At 40.6% G+C, this 18301-nt stretch overlaps 1 protein-coding gene across 2 annotated transcripts in view; it reads left to right on the forward strand.

The window, feature by feature from the left end:
• atf6 (activating transcription factor 6) overlaps positions 1-18301 on the forward strand; it is a 327399-nt gene that overhangs the window by 201751 nt on the left and 107347 nt on the right. For both annotated transcript variants that reach the window (XM_080195966.1, XM_080195967.1), the window contains exon 15: positions 17919-18003. In XM_080195966.1, coding sequence (XP_080052092.1) covers positions 17919-18003 — 85 coding nt within the window. The remainder of the gene's footprint in view (positions 1-17918; positions 18004-18301) is intronic.

Raw genomic sequence — 18301 nt, forward strand, 5'->3', positions numbered from 1 at the left:
TTTCCCTGGTTAAAAATGTTATACAATGAAATGTGGTCATAAATATTCATATTTTATCCTGTTTAAAATCCTTGCAGAATTTTTTCATTCTCTTTGCTTTTAACCATATTGATTAGTGGGTTAAATGCATTCTAGTAACTCTACCTGTTGAAATGGGTGATCTGTTGATGCCATTCCTAATTCATCGAATCATTGAATCCTGCAATGCAGAATGAGGCCATTTGGCCCATCGACTCTGCACCAACCATAATCCCACCCAGGCCCTATCCCCATAACCCCGTGCATTTACCGTTGCCAGTCCCCCGACACTAAGGAGCAGTTTAGCATTGGGCCAATCTACCTAACCTACACATCTTTGGATTGTGGGAAGAAACAGAAGCACCTGGAGGAAACCCATACATACACAGGGAGAATGTACAAACTTCACACAGTGACCCAAGCCAGGAATCGAACCTGGGTCTCCAGTGCTGTGAGGCAGCAGCGCTAACCGCTGTGCCACCGTGCCGCCCCCATAGAATCCCTACAGTGCAGAAAGAGGCTATTGGACCCATAGCATCTGCACCAAGCACCATCTGACCCATCTTAAACAAAGATCCTAAAACTGTTGAAAAGGAAGTGTTATTTGTTAGCATCTTTTCAGACCACAGCATAAAAATGGACCAAGTCAGGAGCCAAGGCCAGCCCATGCTCATTCTGCTGATTTTGTTTACATTATCAGCAAGTTACCTCTCCAGCACTTGAGGTCTGAGATTTAAATTGTTGAAGAAAAATGTTTTTGGTCTTGGCCAGTTTTTTGAAAAATTTAGTCTGCTACCTTTACCAGCCTCTCTCAATTCTGTACTATCATGCTGAATGATATTGTTATTTATCCCTTTCCTTGAGCATCAATAAAATTGCTTTGGAGCATAGGAGTCAAACCTATCTTCGGTATGATTATCATGTAGTCCTTGCTCTTTGATGATTCACACTGATCTGTCATCTGACAACCACTTATTAAAGAAAGGATGAATTTGCATCTTTGTTGCTGTTTCATGAGCTCAGGATATTTTGAAGTGCTTCACATCTAGTGAAGTATTTTTGAAATGTATTTCAGGTATTGTAGGGACATGCGACAGCCAATTTGTACATAGCAAAGCCCAACAAAAAGCAGTGTGATAAATGACCAAATAATCTGCTTTTGCAATGTTAGTTGAGGTACACATTTCTCCAAAGTAATGTAAGCCATCACACAATGCAAAACAAATCCTTCTTAAATTTATTGGGATAGAAAATATAGAGCAGCCTGTGGCGGGGGGAAAGAAGAAATGTTGTTTATCTTTGTTGATATCACTGTAATCCCAAAAGAGAAAAAGATGAGTTGGCTGTGGCTATGGCAAACGTGGTGTTGTGACATTGTGCTCTCTGTATACCCCTCAACTTTTCAGCTTTATACCATTCAGCATGATAGTACAGAATTGTGAGAGACTGGTAAGGGTAGCAGACTAAATTTTTCAAAAAACTGGCCAAGAGCAAAAACATTTTTCTTCAACAATTCAACTCTCAGACCTCAAGTGCTGGAGAGGTAACTTGCTGATAATGTAAACGAAATCAGCAGAATGAGTGTGGCCTGGCCTTGGCTCCTGACTTGGACCATTTTTATGCTGTGGTCTGAACAACTATTTTCAGTATAACCGCCATGTAGAGTGACAGGAAGAGAAGGCCGCCAAAATATGTTTGTGTGGCTATTGTGGGTTGAAATTTGCCAAGAGGAATGAGATATTAAATTGACTTGAAAATCAGTTCATCAGCCTCATTGGATTGAAGTGGCATCAAAACATGGAAATGAGTCTATGCTGGAGCCTGCATTTGTTGTAAACTTGCATACATTGTATTCCTGTTTCCCTTTCACTCGTGTTTTGTTCCAATACCTATCAAACCTATTCCAGCTGATTTATTGGGCTACACTGAAACAAATTGCCTAAGGTAGCAGCACAGAAGCCCCGAAAAAGAAAAACCAAGCAGTGGAGTTCATTTCTAGAGGGATGGGATTGAAAAGCAGTGATGTTAAACTTGTTTGGAATCTTGGTTAAGTCACATTTGATGTACGAGAAACAATTTTAGTTTCCATGTTATAAAAATGAATTTATTTCTTTCACAGAATGTAGGCATCCTTGGCAAGGCCAGCATTTTTGCACTAATTGTTTTTAAGCAGGCAGGCCTTCTTGAGTACAACTGAATGGCTTCCTCAGCTATTTTGAGGATAGTTAAGAATTCCCAATATTCCTGTGGGTCTGGAGTTCCAATTGGCCAGATTTCTTTCCGTCAAGACTTTTGTGAATCCAATGTGTTTTACAACAATGCACTGGTTATGTGGTCATCATTACTGTTACCAGCTTTTTATTCCAGACCTTTTAATTTAATTAACTGAATTTTAAATTCACTGCTGACATGGTGCGATTTGAACTTAAGTCATCATTGCATTGAAGCTGTGCACATTCACAGCAACATAGAGGTTGCTTTTAGGCCACTTCAAAGCCTCCTACTGAACACTTTGTGTACATCACTGCAAAAGGAAACTTACTCACACACTGCAATGAACTAGTTGGTACCACAGAAGAAGTTAGAAGAAACATTGCTCATGTTTCCACATTCTTTGTCCAGGCCTCTAGATTACTTGTCAAGTAATGTGACCACTTTTCTATTGTGCCCCTTGAGGCATAAGAGAAGGTGCAAAAAATAGTTGCAATTTCAAGGGTATTTTTCTCAGGAAATACTGAACAAGAGTGGTGCTGTTTTCTCTTGAAAAGAGAAAATTGGTGGGTGACCTGGTGGACTTTAAAAAAAAAATCGAGGGGTTTGATAGACCAGGCAGTGAGGAAATGGTTTCACCTGTGAGTAAGACAAAATCAAGAGATTATAAATGTAAGGTGGTAACTCGTAAGTACAAGAGGGAACTTGAGAGAAATTTCTTTTCAGAAAGTGTTGAGAATGTGAGACCTGTGACCATAAAGTTGGGTTGAGATAATCAGTTAGAATGGCTAAGAGGAAGCAAGATCAGTTGAAGGGAGAAAAGAATGGAGAATATGATGGGGTTAGATGAAGGGAGAAGGGGATGAAGCATGAACGTTGGCATTGACCAGTTGTGCTGAATAACCTGGTACTGTGCAACAGGTTATTTCTAATTCAACGCAGTGGTACAGTGGTTAGCACTGGTGCCTCACAGTGTCAGAGACCCAGGCTTAATTCCGGTTTTGGGTCATTGACTGCATGGCTTTTGCACTTTCTCCCCGTGTCTGCATGGGTTTCCTCCAAAGATGTGTGGGTTAGATTGATTGGCAGTGCTAAATTGACCCTCTTATCAGGGGAATCAGCAGGGTAAATGTGTGGGGTTATGAGAATAGGACCTGGGTGGGATTGTGGCCAGTACATACAAGGGGCTGAATGGCCTCCTGTACCATAGGGAATCCAATGATGATTAAAATCAGTACTGACTCTGGTTTTCCCTTTCAAGCCTCACAAGCTTCTATAAAAAAGATTTTTCTTACGATCTTAATTCTCCAGTTTTATCTTGTGTTTCTGCCTATACCTTGCCTCTTTAAACCTTGGAAACCGTCTCATCAGAGTTGGTGAAACCAGAAATAAGGATTTAACAGATGCTGTCAGTAATCAGAAGCTGTTCTGTGGAAGAAGCGTTTTTATTCCATTTATATCAGATTGGGTGACAAGCTGCTAATTTCATATCATCACTGTGTCAGCACATGTTGCAGAAAGGACTGTGTGGGAATGGAGCAGCACCTATTGTTAATTTGTAAAGGTAAAAGTTGTGCAAGGGTTTGATGACTGATGGATGAAATTTACAACTCTAGGAGACTTTATGACAGCACACGTGTGAAGCTGTGATGTTTAGCAGCAGATGCTTCTGGTTGTTGTTAGCAGCCACATTTGTGCATGGAAACTGTTCTCATTCTCAGTCTTTAATGGTGGTGCTGTATTTTGAACGGGATAGATGAAGAATAATGATTTGCACAAGTGTTTTGGATTTGTTTCCTTTTTCATCTTCTCAGTTTTGAAGATATTCAGAAATTGGTGGATTTATCACTTCCCATTTCCTCCATTCAGCCATAAATTTCTTCTGCATCTGGTTAAAATAAATACTTCCTTTTTATATTTTTCACTTGAATTATGAGTGTTAATGTATTATTGCAAGGAAACTTGACGTTTTTGCCTTTGGATAGCTCTGTCCCTGTTAGTTATCCAAAATATGTTTGAAATTGAGTGTAATTACAAGTGTTTTATTTTTGTTTGTTCATTGGACATGAACATTGCAGGTGAGGGCAGCATTTGTTGCCCATTCCTAACCTTGCTGAATGGCTAGGCCATTTCTGAGAACAGTTGACAGTAAACTACTTTGCTGAGAGTATGGAGTCACATGTAGGCCAGGAACAACAGATTTCCTTCCCAGAAGGATATGAATCAAAAGGGTTTCTACAATAATCAGTTTGAGACTAACTTTTGATTTCAGATTTATTTATTATTTGAATCTACCGGTGGCTGTGGTGAGCCTTGAACTTGTTTCTCCAGAGGTTTTGTCCAGACCTCTCGATTATTAGTCGAGCAACGCTTCATTACCATTTTTGCACTAGCTCATCCTTTGTCTGTGAAGATGTCATCTCATCACTTCAAATTTAGCAAGCAGCTTTTTCCACTTATTACCAAAATTAATTAAGTACATAGTAAATATAATTATCATTCCATGCATCCTTCTCTTAACACTGGTTGTATTTTGCAGTCATCAAGATCAGAGGATTTTTTAATTGGACGATTTGAAGGCAAATTTTCCTTCAGAAATTTGGAGGTAACAATAAATGAACATGGGTCAGACAGATGCCAAAATCTTGCTGCTGTTTACACCAGAGGGATTTTGAATTCCTACCGATGGTGCACCCCCGCCATGGATCCTGCCACCAGCAAGCAGTGCACCTCCACCCGCTGCTACAAAACATGCCACAAAAGAAAATCCTGCCAATAGTAGCATTTAGGATGCTGAAGAATATACTTCAATGAGAAGCACTCGCTGCTGCACTGGTATTAGCTTCTTGCATCATTCCTAGTTCTTGTGGTGCCTCTGACTAACATACTGCTAACTTGGAGCAATCATGTGCTGCTAGCCCTAGGCTACCAGTCACTAGATTAAGAAACCTCTAAAGAGTTGGTAGGTGAAGGGCGCCTTTATTCTGTAACAAGAATTTAAAAAGGTATGCTGGGATGCGATTTACCCAGTTACAAGATCAGCAGGCATCTAGACAAGATCAGGTGCACATTACCATCGAAAAATCTTACCGAGGTGACAGAAATCAGTGGAAATATACAGATGCTAATTTCTAAAGTCAAGGAATTTGAGAGATACAGACAGCCAGCCCACAGAATGAAAAATATAAGAGGCTAAAGGGTATAATTGCCAGCATTCTCCAAGGGGACCAAGTTAGTTTCCATCAAAAGCCCAAGAGGCTAGTTTTCTAGCCTGAAAAGCTAATTCCATCTGATAGCCAGGGAGGTTATAGAGAGGCCAGTTTTCACCTCAGATTCAGAGGCACAGCGTATTGCAGATGCAAATGCAGATTCGTGTCTTCACTAAACCAACAACGGATGATTTTCCAGACCTGGTTGTTGAAGCTGCATTGTGTGGTAATTGTGAGCTGGACTTGAGTAATAGAAAGCTAGGTGTTGTTCTGGGCAAAGGGGTTTGTCAGTGAGTTCAGGAAACCTGGATATAATTTGAGACCGTGAGGTAATCTTGGAGAAATGGTGTGTGTTTAATCATTCCTATACTTAAGTGTCATAGTGTATTCTCGGCTCTCTTTTCACGTTTTTTCTTTTACTTCAATAAATACTCTTTCTTAATTGTTTGCATAAAGACTGGACTGTTCTCTTGCTGTTTGTACGTGGCTCCTCGCATTAATACAAACAAACATACCCCACTATGAACTAGTGTTTCAAGTTGGATCACTCTGCCTATAACATCAGCAGGGTGCATAACACTTTCAAAATCTACTGGTTAGGACATTAAATCCTGAAACCAAAACCAAATGTAAACACTTGATAAACATCCTTTCAACATCGTTGTGGAGAAAGAAGTTCACTTAACTTGAGTGATCAATTTGAAATCTGTGTCAATTTGAGAACTAAGTAACCCTCAGTTTGCTGAATTATCAGTAATCACGTCATGTCTCAATGTCTGAATTCCTGTCTAATCTTACAAAGCCCTGATCTTTGCCAACCAGGTGGATCGTCCCAAATTAAGATTAGGTAGCAAATGCTGGCCCAGCCAGTGTTGCCCGCAACCCATGAATGAATAAAAAAATGAATGGAACAAGATAAAGAGGACATTTTATTTCAAAAAGCCAACTTTTACTTTGAAAAAAAAGAGTATCTGGGAGCTATACTGTCATCTTCAGAGGATTGGTTTTGCAAATATGATGTGGGTGTATGATAGCTCCGAAAGCTTGTGGTTTTTGCTGCCAAATAAATCTGTTGGACTTTAACCTGGTTTGTGAGATTTCTTATTTTGCAAGTATAACATGCTTATTCAGACAGTTTTCATGATCACAATCATGACATTTTTTTAAATTTCAAATTGTACAAACATTTCCTCATTCCAAAAATTCCAAAATAACACTTAGTTTTGAAAATGGTCAATTTTGAATCTTAGTGCAGCAAATATTTTATGTGACTGTTGATAAATGTTTGAAATTTTTGCTTTGATCAAGCAGAAAAAGCATCTGATGTCTTTCATGTTGCTACACTCAGAAGCTCCTTGCTAGTGTGATGGTGCAGGATGAACACGTGACCTGTACTGAAATGAAGGAATGTAATTAATTGCTCTTGTCAGCTTTGTTTGATTTACATTTGTTTTATGAAAACCATGTGTATTGCTCAGAGGGAGTTTTAGATTTGTGCCTCAGTCTATGGTTCACACAACTATTGTTCTATCCTTAATACTGCATATTTTTGCTTGCTCGACATACGAGATCACGCTGGATATAAGTTTGCTCAGACAAGATTCACCAATTTAACTTATCAAAATTACGGCAGAAATGACACTTAACTAGATAGCAAGTGCAGCCGCCCCACTTTGGAATATTGAATCTGTGTCCAAAATTCTTCTTTCTTCTAACTTCTGTCGTCTTTCTCAGTGTGGATATCTCACTGAATAACAGGCCGTGTTAGCACTTTTGAAATCACATCTGCAGCCTGACCTGTGGTATCCCTGAACAATTGTCCATGTAGTACATGATCAGATTCTGGTTGGCTAGGTGAGGCATGTATGACCATCGCTTGATGTTCATTCTTCAGGATAGGAAGCATAATTAGCTTGTCTCAGATTTTTTATCTATAGTGTGAATTCCTAATTAAGTCAGACACTTACCTTAGTGTCTGTAAGTGTGGTTAATTAGATCAGTTTTTAAATGTCGCTCTGCTTTTTGGAAATTCTCCTGCTGGGTGACGTATTTTACTGTGACTGTTGTGTTTAGAATGGCTATTGCACTTTAAAGACAGATTGAGAAGTTACTTATAATTTTAAATAAAGCAATACCAACCTAATATCAAGAGTTATGCAATGGATAATCATTGCAAAAAATCTGTACGAAGTGTGTGTCACAAGTGGATTACATTCATCAACATTTACAAGGTGGGCTAGGTAAAATATTCTTCCACATTCAGTTATGGTTGGTACAGTCACAGTAATTAAAGTCAAAAGGATAGTATAGTTCCAAAATTAATCATTCACGAACAGAAGTTAAACCGAATACAAAAAGAATATGTAGATCCTTAGCTTTGGTAGTATAACTAAGCTAAACAGCTAACTTTAACAGGGGAATCCAGAACAGTGGGGGAAAAGATTTAAAATTAGAGTTTGGCATTCAAGAGAAAAATCAGAATATGTTTGCTCTCACACACTGTAGTGAAAATATAAAATTCTGGTTCCCAAAAGGAGATGGATGCTGGATCATTTAAAAATTTTTAAGATTGAAATTGACAGATTTTATGAGGGAAGGATTTTGAAGTCAATGAATCAAGGGCAAATAAATTAAATTCAGGTGCAGGTTAGCCATGGTTTATTTGAATGTCGGAATAGCTCGAACCACTGAATCAACTTCTCCTGTTCCTTTTTACATCTCCTGCTTGATTTGCTATTATAATCTCATAATTTTGCCTTGTCGTGTTATCAGGTTGCAGGAGGTTATCAGTCTGCAGGAGGCAGTAGGGTTGGGAGTCGGGGGAGGGGTAAGATGATTTCAGTATTTGTACGTTGATTCCTGAAGTCGTTGCTTGAAGACTGGTACCAGACCTGGATCTGAGATTAGCTTGACCTAGAATGAATCAGACTTTGCCATTTATTTGCCAGAGGGCTAACAGAATATTTGGTATTGATTCCAAAATAAAACTAAACAGATACATTCCTCATTTGACAAATCTTACTGATGACATTCATAAAGAGTTTTCAGTGTTTATACAGTTGGAGCCCTGCTTTTAATTACTGTGTCTTTATATGGAGTAGCAGAAGGAAGAGAGGTTTGTTTTTGTGCAGTTCTGTACTTCATTAGTGAGTGGAAAAAAAGATGGTCAGTGTTTTTCTATTCCTTCTTTGTGTTATGTTGATTTCCATGACCCTTACCATCAAGAACACTCAGAGCAGAAGGCCCATTTGGACATCACCACTCCCAGGTTCATTCTAAGTCACACACCACCCTGACTTGGAAGTATATTACTGGTACTTCCTAGTCACTGGGTCAAAATCCTGAAACTCACTAAAGCACTGCCGGTGTACCTTTACCACACATTGCAGCAGTTCATAAAGGCAGCTCGTACAAGATTCTTAAAGACAGTCAGGAATGTATACATCCTGTCATAGTTTATTCAACATGGCCTATGTTAAAAACAAGACAATGGAAATCTTACACTTATATTAACTTGGAGAAGCTAAGTTGAAAATGTACATTATTTGAAACTGCTATCAATTATCATGCAAAAGAATTTCACCAGAAAGTTCAGTTCATAAAACATAATAAACATAAAAACTAGCAGCAGGAATAGGCCATCTGGCCTTTCGAGCCTGCTCTGCCATTCAATAAGATCATGACTGATCTTTTTGTGGACTCAGCTCCACTTAGCTGCCCACTCACCATAACCCTTAATTTCTTTACTGTTCAAAAGTTTATCTATCTTTCCCTCAAAAACATCCAATGAGGTAGCCTCAACTGCTTCACTGGGCAGGGAATTCCACAGATTCACAACCCTTTGTGTAGAAGTGCCTCCTCAACTCAGTCCTAAATCTGTTTCCCCTTATTTTGAGGTTATGCCTCCTAGTTCTAGTTTCACCTGCCAGTGGAAACAACTTTGCTTATATCTTATCGATTCCCTTCATAATCTTATATGTTTTGAAAAGATCTCCCCATATTCTTCTGAATTCCAACAAGTATAGCCCCAGTCTACTCAGTCTCTCCTCATAAGCCAACCCCCTCAACTCTGGAATCAACCTAGTGAATCTCCTCTGCACCCCCTCCAGTGCCAGTATATTCTTTCTCAAGTAAGGAGACTAAAACTGCACACAGTACTCCAGGCGTGGCCTCACTAGCACCTTATACAGCTGCAAAATAACCTTGCTGTTTTTAAACTCCATCCCATTAGCAATGAAGGACAGACAAAATTCCATTTGCCGCCTTAATTACCTGCTGCACCTGCGAACCAACTCCTTGAGATTCCTGCACATGTTGCAATTTTTTACCAGTTAAATAATAGTCCATTTTGCTGTTATTCCTACCAAAATGGATGACCTCACATTCACCAACATTGTACTCCATCTGCCAGGCCCTCACCTACTCACTTAGACTATCTATATCCCTTTGCAGACTTTCAGCATTCTCTGCACCTTTTGCTTTTCCACCCATCTTAATATCATCTTGAATTTTGAGACACTACACTTGGTCCCCAACTCCAAATCATCGATGTAAATTGTAAACAATTGTGGTCCCAACACTGATCCCTGAGGCACACCACTAGTCACTAATCGCCAACTAGAAAAACATCCATTTACCCCTACTCTTTGCTTTCTATAAGTTAACCAATCCTCTATCCACCAATACATTACCCGGAACACTGTGCACCTTTATCTTAGGTAGCAGTCTTTGGTACGGCACCTTGTCCAATGCCTTATGGAAATCCAGATACATGACATGTACAGGTTCCCCATTGTCTACTGCACATGTAATGTTCTCAAAGAATTCCACCAAATTAGTCAAACATGATCTGCCCTGTATGAACCCATGCTGCGTCTTATCAATGGGACAATTTATATCCAGATGTCTCGCTATTTCTTCCTTGATGATAGATTCAAGCATTTACCCTACTACATAAGTTAAGCTAACCAGCCTATAGTTACCTGCCTTTTGTCTACCTCCTTTTTTAAACAGTGGCGTCTTTTCCAATCTGCGAGAACCACCCCAGAGTCCAGCAAATGTTAGTAAATTACCACTAGTGCCTTTGCTCTCGGGGGCATGGAGTTGGGGGTAAGGTGTTAGTGTGGATAGAGGATTGGTTGTCTAATAGGAGGCAGAGAGTTGGTATCAATGAGTGCTATTTTGATTGTTGGTTGGTAACTAGTGGAGTGCCGCAGGGATCAGTGCTGGGGCCTCAGCTATTTACCATTTATATAGATGATCTGGAAGAGGGGGCTGACTGTAGGGTGTCGAAATTTGCTGATGACACAAAGATGAGTGGAAAAGCAAATTGTGCGGAGGGTGTGGAAAGTCTGCAGAGGGATCTAGATAGGCTGAGCGAGCGGGCGAGGACCTGGCAGATGGAGTACAATGTTAGTAAGTGTGAGGTTATCCACTTTGGCAGGAATAATAGTAGGAGGGATTACTATTTAAAGGGCGAAAAGCTGCAGCATGCTACAGTGCAGAGGGACCTGGGGGTCCTTGTGCACGAGTCGCAAAAACCCAGTCTGCAGGTTCAGCAGGTGATCAAGAAGGCAAATAGGATGCTGGCCTTTGTAGCAAGGGGGATAGAATATAAAAGCAGGGAGGTCTTGCTGCAACTGTACAGGGTACTGGTGAGGCCGCAGCTGGAGTACTGTGTGCAGTTTTGGTCGCCGCACTTGCGCAAGGATATTTTGGCCTTGGAGGGAGTGCAGAGGAGGTTCACTAGGCTGATACCGGAGATGAGGGGGTTGGACTGTGAAGAGAGACTAAATAGACTGGGTCTGTACTCGTTGGAGTTTAGAAGGATGAGGGGGGATCTTATAGAGACGTATAAGATAATGAAGGGGATGGATAGGGTCGAGGTGGAGACATTCTTCCCGCTCAGAAAGGATAACAGGACTAGACGGCACAGCCTCAAGATAAGGGGGGCGGGGGTGGGCAGTTTAGAACGGAGTTGAGGAGGAACTTCTTCACTCAAAGGGTGGTGAATCTCTGGAATTCTGTGCCCGTTGAAGTGGTGGAGGCTACCTCGCTAAATATATTTAAGACACAGGTAGATAGGTTTTTGGTAGGCAAGGGGATTAAGGGTTATAGAGAGAAAGCGGGAAAGTGGAACTGAGCCACTTCAGATCAGCCATGATCTTATTGAATGGCGGGGCAGGCTCGAAGGGCTTGATGGCCTACCCCTGCACCTACTTCTTCTTCCCCCTGCCATTTCTTTTAGTACCCTGAGATGCATTGCATCAGGACAAGGAGACTCGTTTACCTTTAGCCCCATTAACTTGGCCAGCACAACCTCTTTCGTGATAATGATAGTTCTCTCAGGATTAGTTGCTCCGAACTTGCTGATTTCTAGCATATTTATGTTTTGGGCATTTTTTTGTGTACATTGACTTCCGAGGACTGAAAAGCATGAAGATTTTCTCTTCTCCGAGTGCTGACAATACTGGGCATCTGTGGTGACCAAAGCAAGTGAAGTGGCTTCAGTAGTGGTGTATTCACTTCACATTGCATGCTTATCTGATTGTTTTACTGGTTTCACATTAAATATACTTACACATGCATCGCTGACTTTAGACATACCAATCTCAGGAACCAGCAAAACAGGGCTTACATTGCCTCAGCAGTGTCAGCTGCTGCAAAGCCGTTAAGCTGGAGTGGGGAGTACAGCCAAATGAATTCTGTCAACTCTGAAATCCCAAATAATAAACCGTATCTAATATTCTCTGTGACAAAAAACATGCAGTCCGGGAGGTCTGAAGATCTTCGCAAGGGGAGCAAAGGTGTAGTGACACAAGAAGAGGAACTAGGGAACCACGACCAACATGGGTCCACAGGAATAGATCACCGTATTGAAAGTGAAGACAATCACTTGCTGCATTATTAAAGGGGACATCCAAAAGTGCTTCACAACCAATTAAGTACTTTCTAAGGATAGTCATTGTTGTAATTTGGGGAAATTCTTCAGTTCTTCAAAGCAAAAATAAATAAACGATCACATAATTTAATTTTGTTCTGGCTGAGGAATAATTGTTGACATCCTGAGTTCTTCAAATTGTGCGCAAAATTTGAGGTCTTCTGGACAGACAGCATGAAACGAAGTAGTGGTATTTGGAGCTGCACAAAAGCTGCTGTTTTAGTTATTCACGTTCATCATCTTATGGGCAGGCGAATAGAATGTTCCTGCCATAGTTATCACAATGTTAAGCAATTACTACACAATTCCAATAATCTAATAAGTATAGTAATTCCGTCATGGCAGAAGCTATGATGAGAACCAGCAAGGAGGTAGCTCTTCACTTTGCAAGTTTATAATACTCAGCCTTCATATAGTGGGTTAACCTAGTTTGAACTGATTGCTACTGTAACCTTAATGCCAACAGTTTTGAATGACAAAAATAAAAAATGGAATGGTTGCAATATGTGCACAGATGGAAGCAACTTGGCAGTACTTATGTGAAACAGCTGTGACACGTAACTGTCTCTGCTGACGTGGCTGAGTTGATGAGCTTAACTTGGGCAGCTCTTTGCTGTATGACCTGCTGTTCCAAGTGCACAGAACCATAGTACCCTAAACACAAACTATTTTTGTTAAGTTCTACATTTTGGAAGTCTGTATATGATTTGTTTAACAAGAATTGTTGAATGTAAAAGAAGTGATGAAGAGGTGTTGCATTATTAATGTTGCCTCAATGCACTCTTTTCTGCGACCCAGTAACCTGTATTAAATCTTATTTAATTGCAAGAAATACATAGAGTTAATTTGAGTTAAAGACATTGGACTATCATTTGTTGTTCTTCGTTCATTGTCGACGATGAGGACCTCGATACTATTAGACATTTTATAGAAACATAGAAAATTGCGGCACAGTACAGGCCCTTCGGCCCTCAATGTTGTGCCGAACTATGTCCAATCTCAAAACCAAGCTATCCCCCTCCCTATAATTCTAGAGTGCTCCATGTGCCTATCCAATAACTGCTTGAAAGTTCCTGAAGTGTCCAACTCCACTTTCACAGCAGGCAGTCTATTTCACATCCCAACCATTCTGAGTAAAGAATCGACCTCGGACATCCCTCCTATATCTCCCACCATGAACCTTTTAGTTATGCCCCCTAGTAACAGCTACATTCACCCGAGGAAATAATCTCTGCACGTCCACTCTATCAATCCCTCTCATCAACTTATAAACCTCTATTAAGTTGCCTCTCATCTTCCTCTGCTCCAAAGAGAAAAGCCCCAGCTCCCTCAACCTTTCTCATAAGAACTACCCTCCAAAAAAGACAAAAGACAGTAGGACTAGGGGGCACAGCCTCAAGATAAAGGGGAGGCGGTTTAGAACGGAGTTGAGGAGGAACTTCTTCACTCAAAGGGTGGTGAATCTCTGGAATTCTCTGCCCGTTGAAGTGGTGGAGGCTGCCTCGCTAAATATTTTTAAGAAGCGGGTTGATGGGTTCTTGATAAGAGAGGGGATTAAGGGTTATGGGGAGAGGGCGGGAAAGTGGAACTGAGCCACGACAGATCAGCCATGATCTTATTGAATGGCGGGGCAGGCTCGAAGGGCTAGATGGCCTACTCCTGCTCCTATTTCTTATGTTCTTAAACCAGGCAGCATCCTGATAAATCTCCTCTGCACTCTTTCCAATGCTTCCACATCCTCCTTATAATGAGGTGACCAGAACTGAACACAATATTCCAAATGTGGTCTCACTGACATCCGGTATAGTTGCAGCATAACGCCACGGTTCTTAAACTCAAACCCCCTGTTAACAAACGCTAACACAGTATAAACCTTCTTCACGGCTCTATCCACTTGAGAGGCAACCTTCAGAGATCTGTGGATATGAACCCCAAGATCTTTTTGTTCCTCCACATTCCTTGGAATCCTGCCGTTGACCCTATAATCTGCAATCAAGTTTGTCCTACCAAAATGAATCACCTCGCACTTATCAGGGTTAAACTCCATCTGGTACTTTTCAACCCAGCTCTGCATCCTATCAATGTCTCCTTGCAGCCTGCAAGAGCCCTCCACCTCATCCACTACTCCACCAATCTTGGTGTCGTCAGCAAATTTACTAACCCATCCTTCAGCCCCTTCTTCCAAGTCATTGATAAAAATCACAAAAAGCAGAGGACCCCACACTGTGGTACACCGCTAGTAACTGGCCTCTAGTCTGAAAATTTTCCGTCCACCACCACTCTGTCTTCTATGATAAAGCCAGTTACTTACCCAATTGGCCAAATTTCCTTCTATCCCACACCATCTTATCAACCCTCATTCCCCTACAAAACAATTTCAAGAAATGAATCAACCCCTGTTCACTATCAAAGCACTAAGCAGATTTAAGCTTTTTGTTATTACTTCATTTTCACACCAACATAGCAGAAAGCAGAATCTGCCTGTGAATGCCACTTTTCAGTTTATTCATGGGGAATCTTATCAAACGCCTTACTAAAATCCATGTGTACAACATCAACAGCTCTACCTTCGTCCACGTACTTAGTTACCTCCTCAAAGAATTCAATCAAGAGGTGTGTACATTAATTTTTTTTTTATTTGTCTCCCTCTTTCATCCCAGATGCCATTATGCCTTTCATAGGTCATAGCTGAATAAACTGAAAAGTGGCATTCACAGGCAGATTCTGCTTTCTGCTATGTTGGTGTGAAAATGAAGTAATAACAAAAAGCTTAAATCTGCTTAGTGCTTTGATAATGAACAGGGGTTGATTCATTTCTTGAAATTGTTTTGTAGGGGAATGAGGGTTGATGCACCTCAGATCTCAGAGCAAGGTATAGCTTTTGGAAAAATAGAAGCCCAATTCCATTAGTGATTTGAACAGGAATTGAAACTTATGCAGAATAAATTTTAGAATGATATAGATTCACTGCATAAAGTGGATTGTGGCATGGTGAAACAATATACATTCAGTTGACACTGCGATTTGCATTTTTACAGATTTCTAATGTGTTTTCGTAAGTTGTACTTTAGCGCTAACCATTTCAGAAGGAAACTCCAAATACATTTTGCAGTTTGATGCTTTTCAGCTGCTGTGCAAGATAGCCTCTTAAAATTGTTCTTGATGGCAGAGTCTGCAGGCATTGTAATTTCCACATCACAGTGCACAGGGATACTCATAACAGTCTGCAGATTGGCAACCAGTGACATATTTGCAGTACTTCCATTGATTGGCTTGGCTGTGTGAAATTATTTTGATTTGGCAGGTGTGTTACGACTTCTGCCTGATAGTTTGAGCAGTTGGAAGTTGCAGTTCAGTTCAAGTATTGTTTTTTTCGAATGAACTATAACCTATGTCCTCATAAGGAGTGACGATGCTACGTCCTAGGGGCGGCATGGTGGTTAGCACTGCTGCCAAGTGCCAGAGACTTGGGTTTTATTCTGGCTTTGGATGACTGTCTGTGGATTTTGCACATTGTCCTTGTGTCTGTATGGGTTTTGTCCAGGTGCTCTGGTCTCCTCCTACAGTCCAAAAATATGCAAGTTAGGTGGATTGACCATGCTAAATTGTTCCTTCATGTCCAAAGATGCATAGGCTAGGTGGATTAGCCATGGTGAGATGTACAGGGTTATGGAGATAGAGCGAGGAGGTGAACCTGCTCTTTCAGAGTCAGTGTAGATTTGGTGGGCTGAATGGCTGCCTTCTGCGCTGTCAGGATTCTGTGGTTCTATTCTAACGTTTTCTCTGATTCTGTACTTTATTACTTTGACTTAAGTTTTCTCTCACATGTTACAATTGGATCTTCCTCACCTACCCAAAAAATACCACACAGTCAGTGTCAACAATAAAGATGTTTTAAGCAGTGTCAAAAAACATTGAGATCCCAGCTTTCTAGGAATATTGCAAAAGCTTTACTGAGACATTTCCATGGTTACAGTTTGTTTTAGAATGTCAGTATCTGTACAGTCTGGGAGTGGGGAGAAAGATTGTTAAAAATGAGAAAATTAAAACAAAATGTGTGCAAAGTTGCAAATATGTTGCTTAGTAACAATTAATATTTTTCATTCCTTTTGGAAATTAAAACTGAGAATGACCAGCATCTGAAACAGCCTTCCAATTTATTTGGGAAATATGCAGTAATGTTAAAGATAACATGGTGGGAGAAAGATAGTGTTTGTTTTAAATGATTTTTTTTTGCTTTGAAGCCAGATGGGACAAGACTTAGGTTGCTTGTGTGTCTTGCATCGAACCATAGAACCCTACAGTGCGGAAGGAGGCCCTTCGGCCCATCGAGTCTGCACCGAACGCAGTCCCACCCAGGCCCTACCCCCATATCCCTATATATTATACCCACTAATCCCTCTAACCTACGCATCCCTGGACACCAGGGGGCAATTTCTTAGCATGGCCAATCGACCTAACCCGCATATCTTTGGACTGTGGGAGGAACTGGAGGAACCCACGCAGGCACGAGGAGAATGTGCAAACTCCACACAGACAGTGACCCGAGCCGAGAATCGAACCCAGGACCCTGGAGCTGTCAAGCAGCAATGCTAACCACTGTGCTACAGTGCCGCCATAGGTGTTAAAAAATAGGGCAGCCTTTTCCAGCCCTATTGATAATGCATTGTCAGCTCATGTTACTCCGATAACTCTTTCACCTTGTCCTATCTCAGAACCTTCAACCACTGTGACCTTGTCCATAGACAGGATCAAGCCTTTGAATTGCATGCCATGGCAGATATAAAAGGAAAGATTTTCAAAAAATGTTTTCTTTTCTCCACTCTTAAAGTATTTCCATGAAACCAACGTCTTGAAATGCACATTTGGACACCTTCACAATTTGTCTCTGGTAGAATGGACAAGGGGTGAACCAGTGGCTGTTGTGTATCTGGTCTTTCAAAAGGCTTTTCAAGACGTCCCATACAATAGATTAGTGAGCAAAATTAAAACTCATAGTATTAAGGTATTTCCCTGCTCAATAAAGGAATGAGCTATTCACAGGAGAAAATTCCTAGTTTCCACTGACTTAGCTGAGCGCAACTGGACCAGTAATAGAGCTCAGTATTCCAGGTTAGAGAGCACAAAAACAATCAGGATTTAGCCTGCTGATCCCAGCTCAGCTACCAAGTGCACGTACATAGATGCCAGTCATTCGAGTTTTTATTGCTAACCCATCTATTGCAAATGGTGATTTCCTGATTACTGGAGTGCATCTGTTACCAATGAAATGGAAACCCAACTAGAGTTTTGAGATCAAGAGGGGAGAAAATTGGAGGGAAACCTGAAAGAGCTGAATGTAAGTTTTCAAATTGCATTAAATGGATGCACAGAGGATTAACTTTTTTCCATTCATCTGAACTTTAAAACTTGTGATCTATTTGATTTCAGAAAGTAAGTTTACTTAAAATTCAAAGTACTTGATCTTAAAGAAGACCAAGCTTTGCTCTTTCATGATTGCTAGAATGTGTTGTAACAACATTTATCTATTTTCATCCCAGGATCACCTTTTGCTGCCAGCTATCAGCCATAATAAGACAACCAGACCAAAAATGTCTCTTGTATTACCAGCAATGAAAATGGATGGTAAGTACTCCTTGAATCAGGGTGTTTATCTGAAAAAAAGATTAATATGGCACAGAGTTGTCCAGTTATTATAGGATGATCTCATAATATACAAGTGGACAGTAATCATTCATGTCTTAGTGCAAAGCAGAAGGAAGTAAATGTGTGTCAGGCAATTGGATAAGATATCACAACAGGAGAATTTTGAAAGAAATGTGTGGGGAGAAATGTCAATTACTGTTTTGGGATGATAGTTCTCCTGACACTTAAAGGAAAGATTAAGTCGGGGTATAGGGATGATATTGCTGTTGCTAATGAA

The sequence above is a fragment of the Carcharhinus amblyrhynchos genome, chromosome 9 (genome assembly GCF_965287045.1).
Source record: "Carcharhinus amblyrhynchos chromosome 9, sCarAmb.v2.hapA, whole genome shotgun sequence".
In the NCBI taxonomy this organism is placed as follows: domain Eukaryota; kingdom Metazoa; phylum Chordata; class Chondrichthyes; order Carcharhiniformes; family Carcharhinidae; genus Carcharhinus; species Carcharhinus amblyrhynchos.